At 47.9% G+C, this 17,626-nt stretch overlaps 2 protein-coding genes across 2 annotated transcripts; both read right to left on the bottom strand.

Annotated features, from left to right (window-relative positions):
• Positions 1 to 1,942: 1,942 nt before the first annotated feature.
• LOC122663050 lies at positions 1,943 to 2,632 on the bottom strand. Its single transcript, XM_043858757.1, has one exon. The coding sequence runs from the start codon at positions 2,630 to 2,632 to the stop codon at positions 1,943 to 1,945; it is 690 nt and encodes a 229-aa protein (XP_043714692.1).
• A 196-nt stretch (positions 2,633 to 2,828) lies between these two features.
• LOC122663049 lies at positions 2,829 to 4,055 on the bottom strand. The gene has a single exon (XM_043858756.1). It carries the CDS (start codon positions 4,053 to 4,055, stop codon positions 2,829 to 2,831), a length of 1,227 nt encoding a protein of 408 aa, XP_043714691.1.
• Between the last annotated feature and the right edge of the window lie 13,571 nt (positions 4,056 to 17,626).

Here is a 17,626-nt window from a genome sequence, read left to right as displayed (position 1 = left end):
CATTTCTGCGCGCGCCAATTCGGCCTCCGCCAAGCAGTCCCCTGCCCCAACTACTATTCCATTACGAACTGCGAGCTAGACAGGATGGTCTATTAGAACGTGGCCGAAATACTTCATGCCTCGGCCATAAATGCCTTAGTCCTTTCACAGTTCGAGCTGCAGTTCTTTGTCAGGGAGCCCACAGCGACCGAAGACTTTACGGCCTGGTGGGATGCATACTTCAATTCTCTCCTCCCACTTCGGCCTTGTCACAAGAGCAGCAAACGTCCTCCCTCATCCTCAGGTACTACCAGTCATCAGACCGCTGCCCCAAAGCGGAAGAAAGCGTCAGTCCCCAGGCAAGCCGCTGGTAAGCATTATCTTTGCCCTTTCTTGCTCTGCTACCTGCCTATCCTTTGCTGACCAACCTTCTTGTGACCGCAGCCAAATCCTCAGCGCGGCCCATGTCCTCGGTCCAGTCAGCCAGAAGCGATCACGGGTCCACACTAGAGGACGATGAGGACTCCGAAGACGAACCCCCTCTAGTGAGTAGGAGGATGAAAAGTGTCAGCCCATCAAAGGCCGTCCAACGCCAGGCCTTCCTTCCAAGTGTGTTTCAAGGAGACCAGACCGTAAGCACCAGGCCTCATGCCTCCATAGCAGCATCCCCTTCGGTCACCTCTCGCTTAGTGAAAGACCGTACTTGGTCCAGTGCACGCCTGAAATAGACCGTTATTCTAAAGTCCCCCCAAGTTGTTCTCACCAGTTCCTCGGCATCTGAATCCTCCTCCCAATCGAACGGCGCCTCCGAAAATGGCACCGAAGAAGAAAAAACCGGCGCTGATGCGCCTGGTACTTATGACGTGGTCGAACCCAACGGGTCCAAAAACCATGTTCATGAACCGGCTCCTCCTTCCCCTCCAAGCCACGTCATTCTTGCAGTGACCCCCACGGTACGTGCACCTTAGCCCTGACGTTAGCTCCTACGTTTTGCCAGTGCTGACGGGTCCTTCCTTTCAGGTTGTTAGCCTAGAGGCACTACTGGCCGACCTGAGTTCCTCTGAATATGAGAAAGAAACCGGCAACGTCTTAGGTTCCGGATCCGTCCTTGCCCAGGTGGCCGAAGCAAAAGCACTCTTGCACTCCTTCCTGTAGTCCCCTTTTCGTGACGCCATGCGCGCTGGGAATCTGACGGCCATCGCCGAGGCACTTCGGACCCTGCTGTCATTGACAGACCTTCCTGCCGCAGTGAAAGAATGGTTAGACGGGGCCGTTGCTTTCATGTTCGACGTGACCACCGCGGCCCTCCTTGCCCTAAAAAATGCTTAGAACTATGAGGCTCTTCTCAAGGAGAGCGATGCCATGGACCAGAACCTGCAAAAATTGCGAGACGATCTCAAGAAGATTCTGGACGAAGTGAAAGAAGGGCAGGACCGGTTAGCCAAGATGGACCAGGACATCTAAGGCTTGGAGGCCCCCCTCGCAACGTTACGGTCTGAGAGGGCCCTTTTAGACCAGGAGGTCAGAAAGAAGCTTCGCGGCTCCCAGACCGTGTCCACAGAGGCCACCTCCGCCAAGGCCCAAGTCAAGCAGCTGAAAGAACTGAGGCCAAGCCATGAAGCCAACCTGGCCGTAGCCAACAAACGTCTGACAGTAATGGAAAAGAAGTGGAATGAAATTCAAGAATCCACCCCTCAGGACTTTTTCAAGTAGGCCTGTGTGCGTTCCCACCCCCTTTCAGAAGAACAGTGGTACTTTGTTTATTTTCAGCCTTTTGCTTTGTTCGGCCTACTTAGGCCGTGTTTGTTTCCCTTAGGAGTAAAGCCTGCTTTCTCTTTCAATTCGCGGCCTTGCTTCTGGGGCGTTCCACACTCGCTCTACTCACCCCAAGTCCCAAATCATGGGATAGAAAGCTTTGAGGAACTTGCCGTTGATGGGCCTGATCTGGATGCATCCATCCAGGTCACGTAATCTGTAAGCTCCTCCGCGGAAGCACCTGACAGACCGTAAACGGTCCCTCCCACGTTGGGGACCACTTGCCCAATCTGGGGTCCTTCGCCCCAACTGGGAGCACGGCCTTTAGGACGATGTCCCCCTCCTGGAAATGCTTTGGGCTGATCCTTTTGTTGTAGATTGCTGCAACCCTCTTCTTCTGGACTTGCATCCTATCCAGCGCGGCCAAACGCTCCTCCAAGTCATCAAGCTCGGCCAGCATGGCCTTGCTGTAGGCTGTTGGCGTGAGTCCCTGCTGGAATGCCACCCGCGCTGACTTTACACTGACTTCAACAGGTAACACTGCGTCGTGGCTGTAGGTTAAAGCGAAGGGTGTAGTGGCCATACTGGTTCGTTGTGACGTCCTAAATGCCCAAAGAACTTTAGAGAGCATGTCTGCCCACCTTCGTGGGTTGTCATCCACAACCTTCGCTAAACACCCTTTGAGAATCTTGTTACTTGCCTCGGCCTGACCATTACCTTGCACGTAATACGGGGTGGAATAGGTGAATGTTATTCCCAATTCAACCGCAAACACAACCACTTCATCTCTAAAGAAAACGCTCCCGTTGTCACACGTGATAGTCTCTGGAAGCCCAAACCTATGAATGACATGGCTCTTGAGGAATTGGATGACCTCAGCCTGACTGACTCCCTTCATTGACACGGCCTCAACCCACTTAGTAAAATAGTCAGTGGCCAAAATGATGAAGCAATGCCCCCGCGTGGCTGACGGGGCAATCTTCCCTATGAGGTCCATAGCCCATCCCCTGAACAGCCATGGCTTGACCACTGGATTAAACTCCGTTGCTGGCAAACGCTGCACCGGTCCATGGGTCTGACATGCCTAACATCCCTCAGCATATTTGACAGTCTGCCGTCATCGTCTGCCAATAATACCCATGACATGGAATCAACCATCTCATCTTGGGGCTAGCCTGGTGTGCCCCACATATGCCCTCGTGTACCTCAGCCATGACCAATGTTGCCTCATTTAGGCTGACGCACTTGAGCAACAGGTCATCCTTTCCCTTTTTATAGAGATCTTCCCTAATCAGCACGTAGCCCGTGGCTCTGTCCAGGATCCTTCTGTCAAACTCTGGTCCAGGTTTGCTCAAGTATTGGACGATGGGAGTTCGCCAATCAGGCTGAGTGTCTTCGACATGGTTGACCTCCACCTGACCACTCTCAGCAACGGAAGACCGCGTCTGCCGTCTGATGATGATGGTCCTTTCCATACTATCCTCTGGTAGGCCGATGTCAGACGCTGCTTGAGCCAACCCGTTTACGGCCTGGTTTCGAGACCGTGGAATGTAGCAAACAGCCACATCCTGGAATCCTTCAAGCAGCCTTTTGGCCCGCGCAAGGTACTCAACCAGATGCTCGCTCTTACACCGGTATTCTCCAACCAGTTGTCTGATCACCAGCTGTGAGTTGCCGATGATTTCCACAACATCGGCCTTCAGGCCGAGAAGCAAGCTTATCCCTAGTATAAGGGCCTCATACTTGGCCTGATTGTTGGAGCAAGGGAAGTCAAGCTGAAATGCAAGTTGGGTCTCGGTCCCTTCTGGTAACCGCAGCACAACCCCTGCTCCGGCGGCCTGCTCGGTCTTGGATCCATCGAAGAAAAGCTTCCATGGTGTCAGTCCCATGAGGGGCACCTCCACCATACCCCTCGCTGCCTCCATGAGAGGATGATCCGCAAGAAAGTCTGCTAACGCCTGTCCCTTGACCGCTATCTGGGGTACATACTGGAGGGCAAACTCAGTAAGAGCGAGAGTCCACTTTCCAACCCTTCCCCTAGAAATTGGGCGCGTGAGCATGTACTTGATGACGTCGGTCTGACAAACCACGTTTACCGTATCTGGCAAGAGATAGTACCTAAGCTTGCTGCAGGAGAAGAACAACGCCAGGCAAAGCTTTTCAATGGAAAGATACTTCCGTTCTACTTCCGTCAAGGCCCGGCTCAGGTAGAACACAGCTTGTTCTTTCCCGGCCTCGTTGTCCTGTGCGAGTAGACTCCCTATTGAACCTTCTGCTGCGGATACATACAATTTTAGAGGTACCCCTTTTCTTGGAGGCATTAGAACTGGAGGCCTTGTTAAGTAAGCCTTTATCTAGTCAAATGCCTCCTGGTGAGCACCATCCCATCTGAAGTCTTCGCCGGCCTTTAACTTCAGTAGCGAGGAGAAAACCTTTGTTCGTCCCGCAGAGTTAGAAATGAAGCGCCTGAGGAAGTTCACCTGTCCCAAAAACTTCTGTAATTCCTTTTTGTTTGAAGGCGGCCTCGCGTCCTGGATGGCCTTGGCCTTGTTTTTGTCAACCTCAATTCCTTTCAGATGGACCAAGAATCCGAGGAAATTGCCGGCTGCTACTCCAAAGGCACACTTCAATGGATTCATCTTCAGGCCGTGAGTCCTCATTCTGGAGAACACCCTTCTCAAGTGCTCAAGGTGTTTGTGCTCATGCTTCGTCTTGACCACAACGTCATCAATGTAGACCTCAACAAAGGCGCCGATCATATCGTGGAAAATAGTATTCATCCCCCGTTGGTAGGTGGCACCGGCGTTCTTTAGCCCGAACGGCATGACTAGCCATTCATACGTCCCCAGAGCACCTGGGCAACGGAAGGCTGTCTTCGGGACATCCTCTTCCGCGATGAAGATTTGATTATAACCGGCGTGGTCATCCATAAAAGACATGATGCGATTCTTTGCGGCCGCGTCAACCAGCATATAGGCCACTGGCATCGGGTACTCGTCCTTGGGGGTGGCCTTGTTCAGGTCTCTAAAGTCGATGCACACTCTTAGCTTCCCGTTCTTCTTTATGACCGGAACTATGTTTGACACCCACTCCACGTACCTTGCGGTCCTGATGAAACCTGCCTTGAGCAACCATTCGATTTTGTCCTTGAATTTCAGGACGACAACCCGTGCCATTCGCCTGGGTAGTTGTTTTACCTGCCTGTAGTTATCTTTAATGGGCAACCAATGTTCAACCAACTTTCGGTCTTGGCCAGGCATCTCAGAATAATCCCAAGCAAAACAATCTTTAAACTCTGTCAATAAGCTTACAATATCCTCCCTTAACTCGGGTGGGAGTAGACCACTAATATAAATAAACCGGTGGTCCTCGGCCGTTCCTAAATCTACCTCTATCAACGGATCCTGGACCTCCGTCAGTATCTCTTCCATCTTTGGCAGTGCGGGTGGCAGGTCTTGTAGCCTAACTTCGGGGCCATCCACCGTCTGCTCCTTGGCCGAGGCCGAGGCCACCATTCCTATTTCATGAGACATTTTCTACTCTAGGCTTGCAACTGTCAGCTGGTGCATTATGTCTGCCACAATCTTCTGGCTTGTCTTCATAAGTAATCTTGGTCAGTCTTCCTCCGCCGTTCTCCGAGATTCGGCAGGGCTTCTGTCTGCGGTCCCTTCAGCTAGAACACTTCTTCCAAGACCGTGGACGAGGTAACCAGGGATGTAGGCTTTCCATGTTCATCTACCCCAGTGAACTGGATAGGGCCTATGCATCCATCATACAAAGCGGCCTCCGCATGGCTAGCGTCGACCATGAATGGCCGGTTGTCTGCCATCACTAACTCAATCTTTCCCCCTTTACGCCAAAGCACCAAAAACTGGTGTACAGACGATGGGACGCAAGAGTTTGCATGGATCCAGTCTCGCCCTAAGAGGGCGTTGTAGTTGGCCATGGCATCCATGACAAAGAAGGCGGTCAAGGACGTATGATCCTCGACTTTCAGATCGATCGGGAGCACTCCTCTCAGCCTAGTGGACCCACCTAAGAAGTTTGTGACCGATACATCAGCGGGTAGCAGATCGGTCTCATCCCTGCCGAGACGTTTCATCATTCTTGAGGGTAAGATATTCACTACTGCTCCATTGTCGACTAAAACCTTGGCTACTGGCTTGCCATCCATGTGAGACTAAATATACAACGGCTTCAAATGCCGCGTCATCTCCCGGGTTGGTTCTTCAAATATATCGGCCACCTTTCCTCATTGTACTAGGGCGTCAAAAGTGTACTCTGTCTCCCTTGTGATGACCGTCCTGACGTTATCCTTCAGGTCTTGCTGGTTTGGTTCACCGCAGCCTACCTTCTTCTAATCCTGCTCTTTAGTGGGCACCAGTTCTATCCCCAGTACTCCTGGAGGTGAGTCCCCTTCATCCACATCTCCTTCTAGTTCCGTTGCCTGGCCGGGCTGGTACTGGAACGTCTTTGGCAGGACGTACACCATCGAGATCTGTACTTGAGCCGGGATCATGCCGAACATCATCTCGACCAGCCCACCATAGTCGATATCCGGTGAGTGGATGGGGCCGCTGGTGTCTGCACTGTCAACTCTTGGGCTGGCGCTTGTCACTATGTCCCCGAAAACATCTGGGTCGTTGTCCTCAGTCTTGTAGTCTGACACATCTGGTTTCAGGGCTCCTTCCCTAATAGCAGGGCTTGGGTCTTATGCCCTTGATGGCTCGTTGATCGCCTGGCTCTGTTCTCCGGAGCTCACGCCTCCCTCAAATTGATCCTGGGGGGCGCATTGCTGCGGCCCTTGTTGACCTAGGCCTGCTGGTTCCGTCTTTGGGCCGCCCTCTTTCTCTGTCGCCTTCTTTTCTGTGCTCTGGTCATGCGAGCTGGATCAAGGCTGGCCGGGAACGTCGGATGCCTTACAACCTTCCACTCTTCTCTATCTGTCTTCGGAACAACCATTCTCGGCCTGTGGCCTTCCTGGTGTGGAGGGGCCTCCCATCCGGAGTGCACTGAGCGCGAGTAATCTAGCTCGTACTGTTCATATGTCAGGCGCCTCCTTACTGAAACTCTCCCAAGCCGGTCTTTGGCGGACGGCCTGGAAGTGTGGGTTGCTTGATGAGAAACTGGCCTCCTGTCTCGTGCGAGTGCTGGATTAACCTCCTCTCTGGCCCCCGGGGCAGGCCATTTGCCCTGATTGGACCACGCCCGGCCTGACCGAGCTGCGGTTCTATTCCGTTGTCCCCTGATTGGCTGACTGCAACTGGGACAGACTTCCTGATGCAGCCTTGGTACTTTACTCAACCTGGGTATGCCAGTCCCGTGTTCTAATCCCCTTCCCCTTGCGGATTAAACTCATAACGGGAATTCACTGTGGACTGTTTGCCTCTCATTCGCCGTCTCTGAATCCTGACCTGCTCCTTAGCCTGAGCTGGCACATTACTGGACCGGCCCATGACAGGCGCCCTAGGCCACTTGGGTGGGGCCAAACATGCCTGCGCCGTTTCGCCCGTTGCAACCTCTAGATTGTTAACCGCCCGGCCACTGTTGGCCTGGCTATGGAAAGGAGCGGCCCATGGGTTCAAACGAGATCCCGATGACCACGCCGTTGGGTTCGGCCTGGGTGGATTGCTCCCCTGTCCGAAATTCAGGGCCGGCGCTGTACTCCCTCTTGGTCCGGCCATCTTTGAAAAGTCGGCGCTGACCATGTTAATTGGGAAGGGGTCTTCATCAACCATCATGACCCCCTTTTCCACCCCTGGGAACTACAAGCGTCCAGCCGTAATTGCTTTCTACAAGGCATTCCGTAAAACCACACAGTTAGTAGTAGTATGGGTACGAGTGTTGTGCCACTTACAGTACTTCTGGTCTTTTAGATCGTGACTGGGTGGTATCTGGTGCCCTGGCGGCAGCTTAATCTGCTTATCCTTGAGCAGTTGGTCAAAAATTAACTCAGCCTTCGAAATGTCGAAGGAATATGTCACCTTTAAGTCAAAGGTCCTCTAAGGTGCTGTCTTGGATTGTTCGGCCTGCTTGGCCTGATCATTCGGCCTGACTAAGGCCTTACACACATAGGGCTTTCCTTCTGCGATTTCTGCAACATCCACCTCAAATTCTACGTAATCAACCTGTTTTTTATCACTATTCCCCAGCAACGGGAAAGCATGACAAGCGGCGTCCTTGTAATACGTTCCAATAGAGGCCGCTTTCCGCTTGCCCTCCTCTTTCAGGAGTTGCTCATAGGGCGCGGCCTGCAGCACCAGCTATCTGAGATCAGCAAAGTACTGGCCAGCAAACCTCTTTTAAAGCTCGAAACTCGAAACTAAGCCCTCCAAAGGCCATCTTTGCGTACTCGGCCTCAGGTAAAGTGGTCGGGCATTTATATTTGGCCGTCTTGAATCGGGTAATGAACCCCTCAACGGCCTCACCCGGTTCCTGGGTCATTTTGGCCAAGTCTCCTATGGTGATCTCAGGCTCAGTGCGATAGAACCAAGTATGAAAGAGCTCCTCCATTTCCCGCCAACTCCGGACCGAGTTGGCAGGTAGATTGAAGTACCAGGTGAAGGCCGATCCCGTTAGGTAGTTGGGAAACAGCCTAAGCTTGGCCGCTTCCAATCCACCCAGATTACCATACTGTACTGTGAAACGGGCTATATGTTCAATAGTGGACACCTTGTCCTCACCTGAGAACTTGGTGAATTCCGGGATCTTAGGGTTCCTCCCGAGGACCACTGCATCAAAATACTAGGGGTAGGGCTTTCGATACGCAGGACGTGGGATCGTCCTGTAGAAAGGGTTAATGCTGTCCTGGATGATCCTAGTCAGCTCTCCCCGGTCGATTACCACGGGTGCCCCTTGGCCAGCAGGATATCCCGCCGCGTCGGGTGGCCATAGGTTACAATGATAGGCCAGGCCGGGCTGAGCGTTTAGGAACGCCTCCGGACTCTGTCCAAATCCGGGCACACTTTCCCTGATATTTATCCCTGCGGGCCTGTATCCAGACACGCCGGTGGTTGCATTGCCTTGCCCCAGGGGGTATCCTCCTAAGGGGACAGCGTTTGCCCCTGATGGCGGCAATGTTACCCGATCCAGGGCTGGGCCCGATGCCCCCTGTCACGGAGCGGTGCTACTGCGGCGACTTGCGCTCGCGATTGGCAACCGGGACAGCATGCTGCAAGCATTACTGCCCCTAAGGCGGTTGCACTGACTAGTACCCGGGGACGCCGCGTGGGAGGGATGTTAACCACGTAACTCCCAACAAGGTTGACGGCAACGGGTGAGGCGGCCTGATACAGGGGATTAATGAAAGTCGTCGCTGGTAGACTAACCCTAGGTCGGTCCCCGACAACGGGGTTTTGGCTCGAGCTTCCGCCATATGCGGCCTGAGCTGGCAAGCCTATTCGGCCTACCTCGAGTCCTTTACCTTCGGCCGCCGTAACAGTCCCATCAGGTGGAGTGACCGTCGTGTTCGGTCTTGCCCTTGACGTAGCCTGCTGCCTTAAGGCAACGAGGGTTTCACGGAACTCTTCAAACTGATTTTGTTGACTGGCCACAGACTTATCGACCGCAGCCATCATATGTCGTAAGTCATCGGAAATGTGTCTACAGACGTCCACAAGCTGCTTGATATCGCTGCCCATGAGGGAGTCTCTGGCGTCATGCACCATAACCTCCAGGTGATCGCTTGGTCATGGGCCGGCATTGCGCCCATGTGAACCGCCCAGGTTCGTCCTCGGCTTGGTGCCAAATTCGACCGCCGAGGGATTCTCCATCTCTTCATCCACCATAATTTCCTTCTGAATACGAGGACGTCCTAGTCCTTTCTTTTGCTTGACCATAGCAGTCGTTGGCTTATGAGGGTCCCATCGGGCGTGCCAAAATGTGTTGGTGATAGAAATCCCAAACACTCACGCGAGGATACGCACGTGGTGCGAATAGGGCGGGAGTGCCAGAACCTTTGCGCAGGTTCAAACGAGGCCGAGAACAGCCTAATCTGACTCCTCACCAGGCTAGTAGGTTTCCCTCCTGCCTGAGTAGCTCTAAGGTCTTTTGGGTTAAGCCAACAACTACGGACTACAGCCCAAAATGCTACTGATCTATGATAAAAGAGATCGACTTAAGACACAAACAATAATGAACTGAAATAATGAATGTATTAATCAATCATACCAGATACAAGTGTGAGCTCTGTGCGTACACCCCTGTTGCCCTTAGTATGTGACCGTACATCCTTTCAACCTCAAATGATGACAGGAACAGCAATAAAGAATGCAAAACGAAACAAGGAAAAGTAAAAACGTAAAGCAAGTAAAACAAATGCTGGTTGTCAGATGTGTTTGTGTGTCCTCTGTCAGATCTGCTGTCTTCCTTATATAAGATAAGCACCAGCGGTTATCAGTCTGCGCAACTGCTCCCACCAGGGCCATCCTTCTCGGTCCATGTCCTCTTAGCTCCAATCAAGCGTTGCCACGCAAGCCACCACACCTGCTCTGCCTCCAACTGCCGAGGCAGTGGTGGGGCCCACCTTTGCTGTTCCCACTCACGTTCCTTGCGAGATGCGGTTCTGCGCTCAGTGCTACCTGCGTTTCTGACACGTGGGCCAGCCCCTAACTGACAGGGTGCAGCCACGTCCTAGCGTCCCCCATGCTCTCGGCCCAACGACGGGCGCCCAACCCTAGCCCCTCCCTGGCCTAGCCTAACCAGAACCAGGTGGTTTGGGCCGAAAACATGACCACAAGCATTCGTTTTGATTTCTGTAGATCGAGGTTGCACAGTAGGTCGGTGAGGCTCCTTGTAGAAAGAAGAAGAAAAGAGCGGGCAGCAACATGCCTTTCTAATATTAAAAGCAAATGACACTTTTACCCTCGACTTTGAGGGCTTAAGAGCATGTGCTCATTAAAGAGCGAAAAAATGAATGAAAAACAGATTTTGGCCATAATCCATAATGGACTCGAGTCCATTATCATTTGGGGGGTGTTCTCAATTATTTTGATGTTTTGTAGATAGAAATAGGGTCCATAAATTGTACCAAACACTTGTAAAAACGTTTGTGTCAGAAAATGAAAATGAAAAGTGATACCAAAGAGGTCCTTAATTAGATTGCTATTAGGATTTTATTTTATTCTGAGAAGTTGCCTTAGGTTTTATTATAAATAAGTATGTGGCTGAGCAGAAAAGAAACAGAGATTGAAGAAATAAAAAGTTATGGTTGAAGCTGTGAGACACGGCAACAGTGAGTGATCGTGGGTGAGAGGATGATATGCTAAGAAAGCCTGGCTATGAGAGCTGATCCTATCCCCCCTTCTATATCCCTTTCTCCTTCTTTTCCTTATCCTTTATGTTCTCCTTCATAAGTAAACAGAAAAATAGTAATAAAAAAAGTTTCAGTTATTTAATTTTATTGTATTAATCCTGCTGCAATCGATTTCCCGCTGGCTTCCCTTGTTCGAGGTCAAGTTTGCATTAATCACAGAAGCCGCTGAACCCCGCAACTGTCCATGGCCGCTGCTACCTTGCTCGACAGCAGGCCTTCCTTTCTCCTCGTTGCGTGCCTAAGTCATGACCACCTACCCCACTTTGCGGGCGGCCATTGTAAGAGAAGCACTCACCAGAGCACTAGAGAAGGAAGGAGATCAATCGCCCACATAATTGACACAGAATCCTCTTTGTGATTTAGTGTGTTCTTGTATAGTTTCCCAATGAAGTTCTAGCATATATGTAACACTGAAATGGGTCATAATACGCAAGATACCAATTATTTTGCTAGCGTGTCTTGTGTGTGGGGCCACAGACATAGTCATGAGCATCTATTTTCAATGGCTTGACATGGAAGGACTCTCAATTATTGTCAGAAATGACGTAGAGGATTTAAAATGTATTTGAAGAAATAATTGAATGGCTTACCAATGTGGTAGCCCTCCACAATTTATTTATAATAGAAGTTCAAGCATAAACCAATTACAAATAAAACTCTAACTCTAACTAACTGACTGTAATAATAATCAGAATAGAACTAGGAATAGAAAATAATAACTAGAATAAGAAAAACACCCCATGGGTCGACCATATATCATGAGTCGACCCATGTCACACGAATACCCATATTCCAACACTCCCCCTCAAGTTGGTGCATAGATATCAGTCATGCCCAACTTGAACATTAGAGGTTGAAAAACTTTTCCACTTAATCCTTTGGTGAACACATCAGCCAACTGTTCTTCAAATTGCACATAAGAAACACAAACAGTCCCATTATCCAGATTCTCCTTGATAAAATGACGATCAATTTCAATGTGTTTCGTCATATCATGCTGCACTGGATTATGGGCAATACCTATTGCTGATTTACTGTCGCATAGGCAGAGTAATAGGAATTCTCAAATCTTGTAACAAGGTTTTGAGCCACAATAGCTCACAAATACCAAGAGCCATAGCTCTAAATTCAGCCTCTGCACTGGAACGGGCCACCACTGTTTGCTTCTTGCTGCACCATGTAACACAATTTCCACCCACAAATGTACAATAACCTGCGGTGGATTTTCGATCATGAGAACCAGCCCAGTCTGAGTCAGTGTAGGCCTCAATCTGTAGATGATCATGACGGGATAATAACACTCCTTTACTAGGGGCTGACTTCAAGTATCTCAAAATCCTAAGTACTGCCTCTAGATGATTAGATCGGGGATCATGCATAAATTGACTGATAAGACTCACAGCATAGGCAATGTCAGATTGTCAGGCCAAGTGTGAGATAAATAAATTAGTCGCCCGACTAACCTCTGATATCTCCCTTTGTCCACTGGTTCACCATCAATGTCTCGGAAACGAGCATTTGCCTCAATGAGAGTATCCACAGGAGAACAGCCTAACATGCCAGTTTCGGAAAGAAGATCTAGAGTATACTTTCGTTGAGATAAGAATAGCCCTTGAGAAGATTGGGCCACTTCAATCCCCAGAAAATAGCGAAGTATGCCTAGATCCTTGATCTCAAATTCCTTGGCCAAACAAGTCTTCAACTTGGAAATTTCAGCAGGGTTATTTCCAGTTACGACTATATCATCGACATATACTATGAGGAGAGTAATAATGCTGCCCGATGTCTTGATGAATAAGGTGTGATCTGCGTTGCTTTGTTTATAACCAAATGTCAACATCGCCGTCTGAAAGCGACCAAACCATGCACGTGGTGACTGTTTCAGACCATACAAAGCCCGCTTAAGTTTGCAAACCTTGCCGTGAGTTGCAACAGATGAGAACCCAGGAGGAACATCCATATATACTTCCTCCTCTAATTCACCATGGAGGAAGGCATTTTTAACATCAAGCTACTGTAGACTCCATCCTAAGTTCACTGCACGAGAGAATTACCCTAATAGTGTTCATTTTGGCAACAGGCGTAAAAGTCTCCAAATAATCTATCCCATATGTCTGAGTAAATCCGCGAGCAACCAGCCTTGCTTTAAAACGGTCAACAGTTCCATCAGCTTTTTGTTTAATTACAAAAACCCACTTGCAGCCAACAGTCTTCTTTTGTGGTGGAAGTGTGACAAGGTCCCATGTACCACTCTTCTTAAGAGCTTGCATTTCTTCGACCATGGCCTCTCGTCCACTGGTATCCGCAAATGCCTCTGCCAAGTCAGTAGTATGGAAACGAGAAGATAAAGAGGAAACAAATGCATGAAATGAGGGGGGATAAAGACTCATACAAAACAACTTTGTGAGATTGGATGTTGCGTCAATGAAGACCTTTTCCCCTTCCTAAGAGCAATGGGTAGGTCAAGTGATGGATCAGAAATATAGTAGAAGGATCCAAAGGAGCAGAATCTAAAGGATCAGAAATATTACTAGAGAAAGTGTCATTCAGTCCTGGTTTAGAAGACAACTCTTGGTGTGGTAATACTGCAGTGGTGGGCTGTCGTTGCCCTTTTTTCTTACGATAATACTGCTGACTAAAGTCTTTCTCTGGCTGTACCTGCTGCTCTCCCTGGACATCATCATCTAAAGGTACATGATAGCCATCAATAGGTTCATGTAGAGGAGGAAGAGTAATCGGCAGATCTTCTAGAGTAGATGTAGACTCCCCCTGAAGAGGTGCCGAGAAGGGAAAGAAAGCCACCGCTTCATGAAAAACGACATCCATGGAAACAAAAACACGACGAGATGTAGGATGGTAACATTTATATCCTTTTTGGGTGGGAGAATAACCAATGAAAATGCAGCGGAGACCGCGAGGGTCAAGTTTACCATGGGCATAGTGGTTTCGAACAAAACAAACACACCCGAAAATTTTGGGAGGAATAATATAGGAAGAAGACCCCTTTAAAAGGTCAAGAGGGGATTTATAGTCAAGAACCCGAGAGGGCATTCTATTGATAAGCGGCTGTTAAAACAGCCTCGCCCCAAAAATGAGATGGAACATGCATTTCAAACATAATAGAGCGAGCTACATCAGGAAGATGTCTATTTTTGCGTTCAGCCACTCCATTTTGGGATGGAGTGTCAACGCAACTAGTTTGATGAATAATACCTTGATTAGCAAGAAATAATTGAAATGCCCCATCTAAATATTCACGACCATTGTCGCTCCGGAGAGTTTGAATGGTGGCGTGAAACCGAGTTTGAACCATGCTATAAAAAACTTTAAAACAGGAAAACACTTCACTTTTGTGTCGCATTAAATAAACCCAAGTGGTGCGTGTGTGACAATCAATAAAGGTGACAAACCACTTAAAACCAGAAATAGAGGATGTGCGTGAGGGACCCCAGACATCAGAATGAATCATAGAAAAAGGCTTGGAACATCTTTTATTTGAACTAGAATAAATAGAACGAGTTTGTTTTGCAAAAACACAAGCCTCACATAATAAAGAGTGAGGATTACAATGCTGGAATAAAGCAGGAAAAATTTTAGCTAATGTTCCTAAAGGTGGATGTCCCAATCGACGATGCCATCGATGCAATTCAGATAAATGATGGTCAGCGGAAGTAGCAGTAAGAGCCTGGCCAGGCTTAGCAGCAGTACTGGAGATAAGATCATCATCAAGCAAATAAAGGCCACCACGCATTTTACCAGTTTCAATTGTTCTCTCTGTCCCCAAGTCCTGAAAGACACAATGTAAAGGATAAAAAATAGCTTTACAATTGAGATCAGATGTCAAACTACTGATAGAAAGCAGATTAGAAGTTAACTTAGGGACATGCAAAACAGAGGACTAGGATAAAGAAGGGGAACAATGGAGGGCTTCCTTCCCTGATACAGAGGAAAGAGAACCATCGGCTATTTTAATTTTATCTTTGCCAGAACAAGGAGAATAGCGAAAAAATAAATTAGATTGACCAGTCATGTGGTCAGTGGCTCCGGAATCGATTATCCAAGGATGAGATAATGCCAAAGCACAATGACCAGCAAAAGAAATACCTGGTTTGGAGAGAACAAGGTTGGATTTAGAAGAGGGAACCACAGTCGAGGTAGAGGTAGATGCAGATGAAGATGTGAGAGACCCAAAGTTGGTCATCATACGACGAAAGACAGCAAGTTCTTCTGCAGAAAGCGTGGTAGTAGGGGTTGTTTCAGTAGCTTCAGAAAGGTGGGCTTGTGTGCCACCATGACCACCACGACCACGACCACCACTACGACCATCAGATGAGTCAGATGGCCGACCATGCAATTTCCAGCAATAATCCACAGTATGTCGTTCTTTTCCACAATGGGAACATTTAAGAGGTTCCTTCTCAGGGCGAGGAACGTGTACCAGTATGAGAAGGGCCACCCCCATAAGTAATTAAAGCAGATCTCTCTGGCTGTGTAGGTGGTAACATGGTGGAACGACGAGTATCTTCCAACTGTATCTTAGAGTAGGCTTGCTCCAAATTGGGAAAAGGGGAACGACTCAAAACTTGAGACCGAAGTTGATCATATTCCACATTAAGTCCAGTCAAAAAAGTATATACCCTGAATTTATCCTCCCTATGCTGAAATTTAGTAATATCAGAAGGACAATCAAGTTGAAAGTTATCATAGTAGTCAAGCTCTTGCCACAGATTACGGAGTTCAGAGTAATATTGGGATAAAGTAAGTTCACCCTGTTTGGTTGCATGGAGTTTTCTTTGAATATCATAAACTTGTGCATCATTCCCTACCTGGGAATAAATATCTGTAGCAGCCTTCCAAATTTTGGCGGCTGAATCAAGTAGTACATAGCCACGGGCAATGGATGGAGTCATAGCACTGAGAAGAAAGGACATAACCAGGGAGTTACTTGAACTCCACTTATCTTGTAATGAACCAGCCTCACTTGGCTTGACAGTGGTACCATATATATATCCCTTATAGCCCCTTGAATCAATGGAAAGAAAGACTGATGTAGACTCGAGTAAATAATTAGTGCAATCGAGCTTCACTAGGCTGGCTGGAAAAGAGGGATAATCATGATGATTCCCTTGTGTAGAAGATTGGCCAGTGGTGGTGGTAGATACATCTGAATCAGGCATACTGATGAGATTATAGATCACAAAAAAAAACCAAAGTATAAATATGATGTGATGAAAAGTGCAGGTATCGATTCCTGCAAAAGAAATAAGTCTCGGCTTTGTGTAGCAGATGGGATCCTCTATGGTTCCAATCTGATAGTGCAGGAAAAAAATAAGATGAAAACCAAATATAAATCCTGGAATGCCGAGAGCCTCAATAACCGAGATTCTTCAGAAAAAAATTGCAGAATCTTCTGCAGTGGCTGAAAAATAATCTACAGGTCTTCAAAAAAATCTGCAGGTCTTCGAATCAGAAAAAATAATCTGTAGGTCTTCAAACTGAAATAATCTGCAGGTCTTCAAACAAAAATCTGCAGGTCTTCAAACAAAAAATCTGCAGGTCTTCGAATATAAAAAAATAATCTGCAGATCTTCAAACAAAAAAAATCTGCAGGTCTTCAACTTCAAACAGTGATCTCACTTTGTATGGAGATCATAAAAAAAAAGGATAAAAGAAAGGAGGTAAGATCTAGGGCAGGTACTAGATCATTATTAGATCACCTCAAAGTACCGCCCCCATGAAACAGTGGAGACTTGAGAAGATAAGAGAGAAGAAGGGTCTCGGTGGGTTTAGGGGTTTAGAATAACTAAGTTAATCGATCTAGGAGTGATCGATCTTGAAGGGAGAAGATGGATGAGGAAAAAATCAATCTTAAAGAGGGAGATCGATTTTTGGAATGTGGGTTTTATCTCTCAGGTATCGATTTTCTGCTCTGATACCATGAAGAAATAATTGAATGGATTACCAATGTGGTAGCCCTCCACAATTTATTTATAATAGAAGTTCAAGCATAAACCAATTACAAATAAAACTCTAACTCTAACTAACTGACTGTAATAATAATCAGAATAGAACTAGGAATAGAAAATAATAACTAGAATAAGAAAAACACTCCATGGGTCGACCATATATCATGGGTTGACCCATGTCACACGAATACCCATATTCCAACAGTATTTTTGTATATGTGTGAAATTATTTTCTTTTATTTTTATGCAAGGAAACAACAAGCTAATTAAACAAAAAAAGTCCAAACATCATCCTTCACAAAGGCTAAGATCCTCTCAGTCCTCGCTTTCAAAGCCCATTTATGGGTGACAGATACCACATATCTATCCTTTTTAACTATACAGACAGAATCAAAGTTCTTCATCAACATAGAATGAAATAAAGTAAAGAGGTTACCTTTTCCCTGCACTAGCCAAATCTACGACTTCCTGACAGTTCGTCCAAACTTCTAAATGTGCCCACCCTTGCTCCTACGCTCCTTGCAACCTCTGGTACAATCTCCAAAGCTCTTATTCTTGAGAGTTCCCTACAAAACCAGAATTTATAAAAGGCCACCACACAAACTGTGACTGA

This window comes from Telopea speciosissima, chromosome 5 (genome assembly GCF_018873765.1).
Source record: "Telopea speciosissima isolate NSW1024214 ecotype Mountain lineage chromosome 5, Tspe_v1, whole genome shotgun sequence".
NCBI lineage: Eukaryota > Viridiplantae > Streptophyta > Magnoliopsida > Proteales > Proteaceae > Telopea > Telopea speciosissima.
The sequence above is the reverse complement of the archived record's forward strand: the minus strand, read 5'-3'. Positions and strand labels throughout refer to the sequence as shown.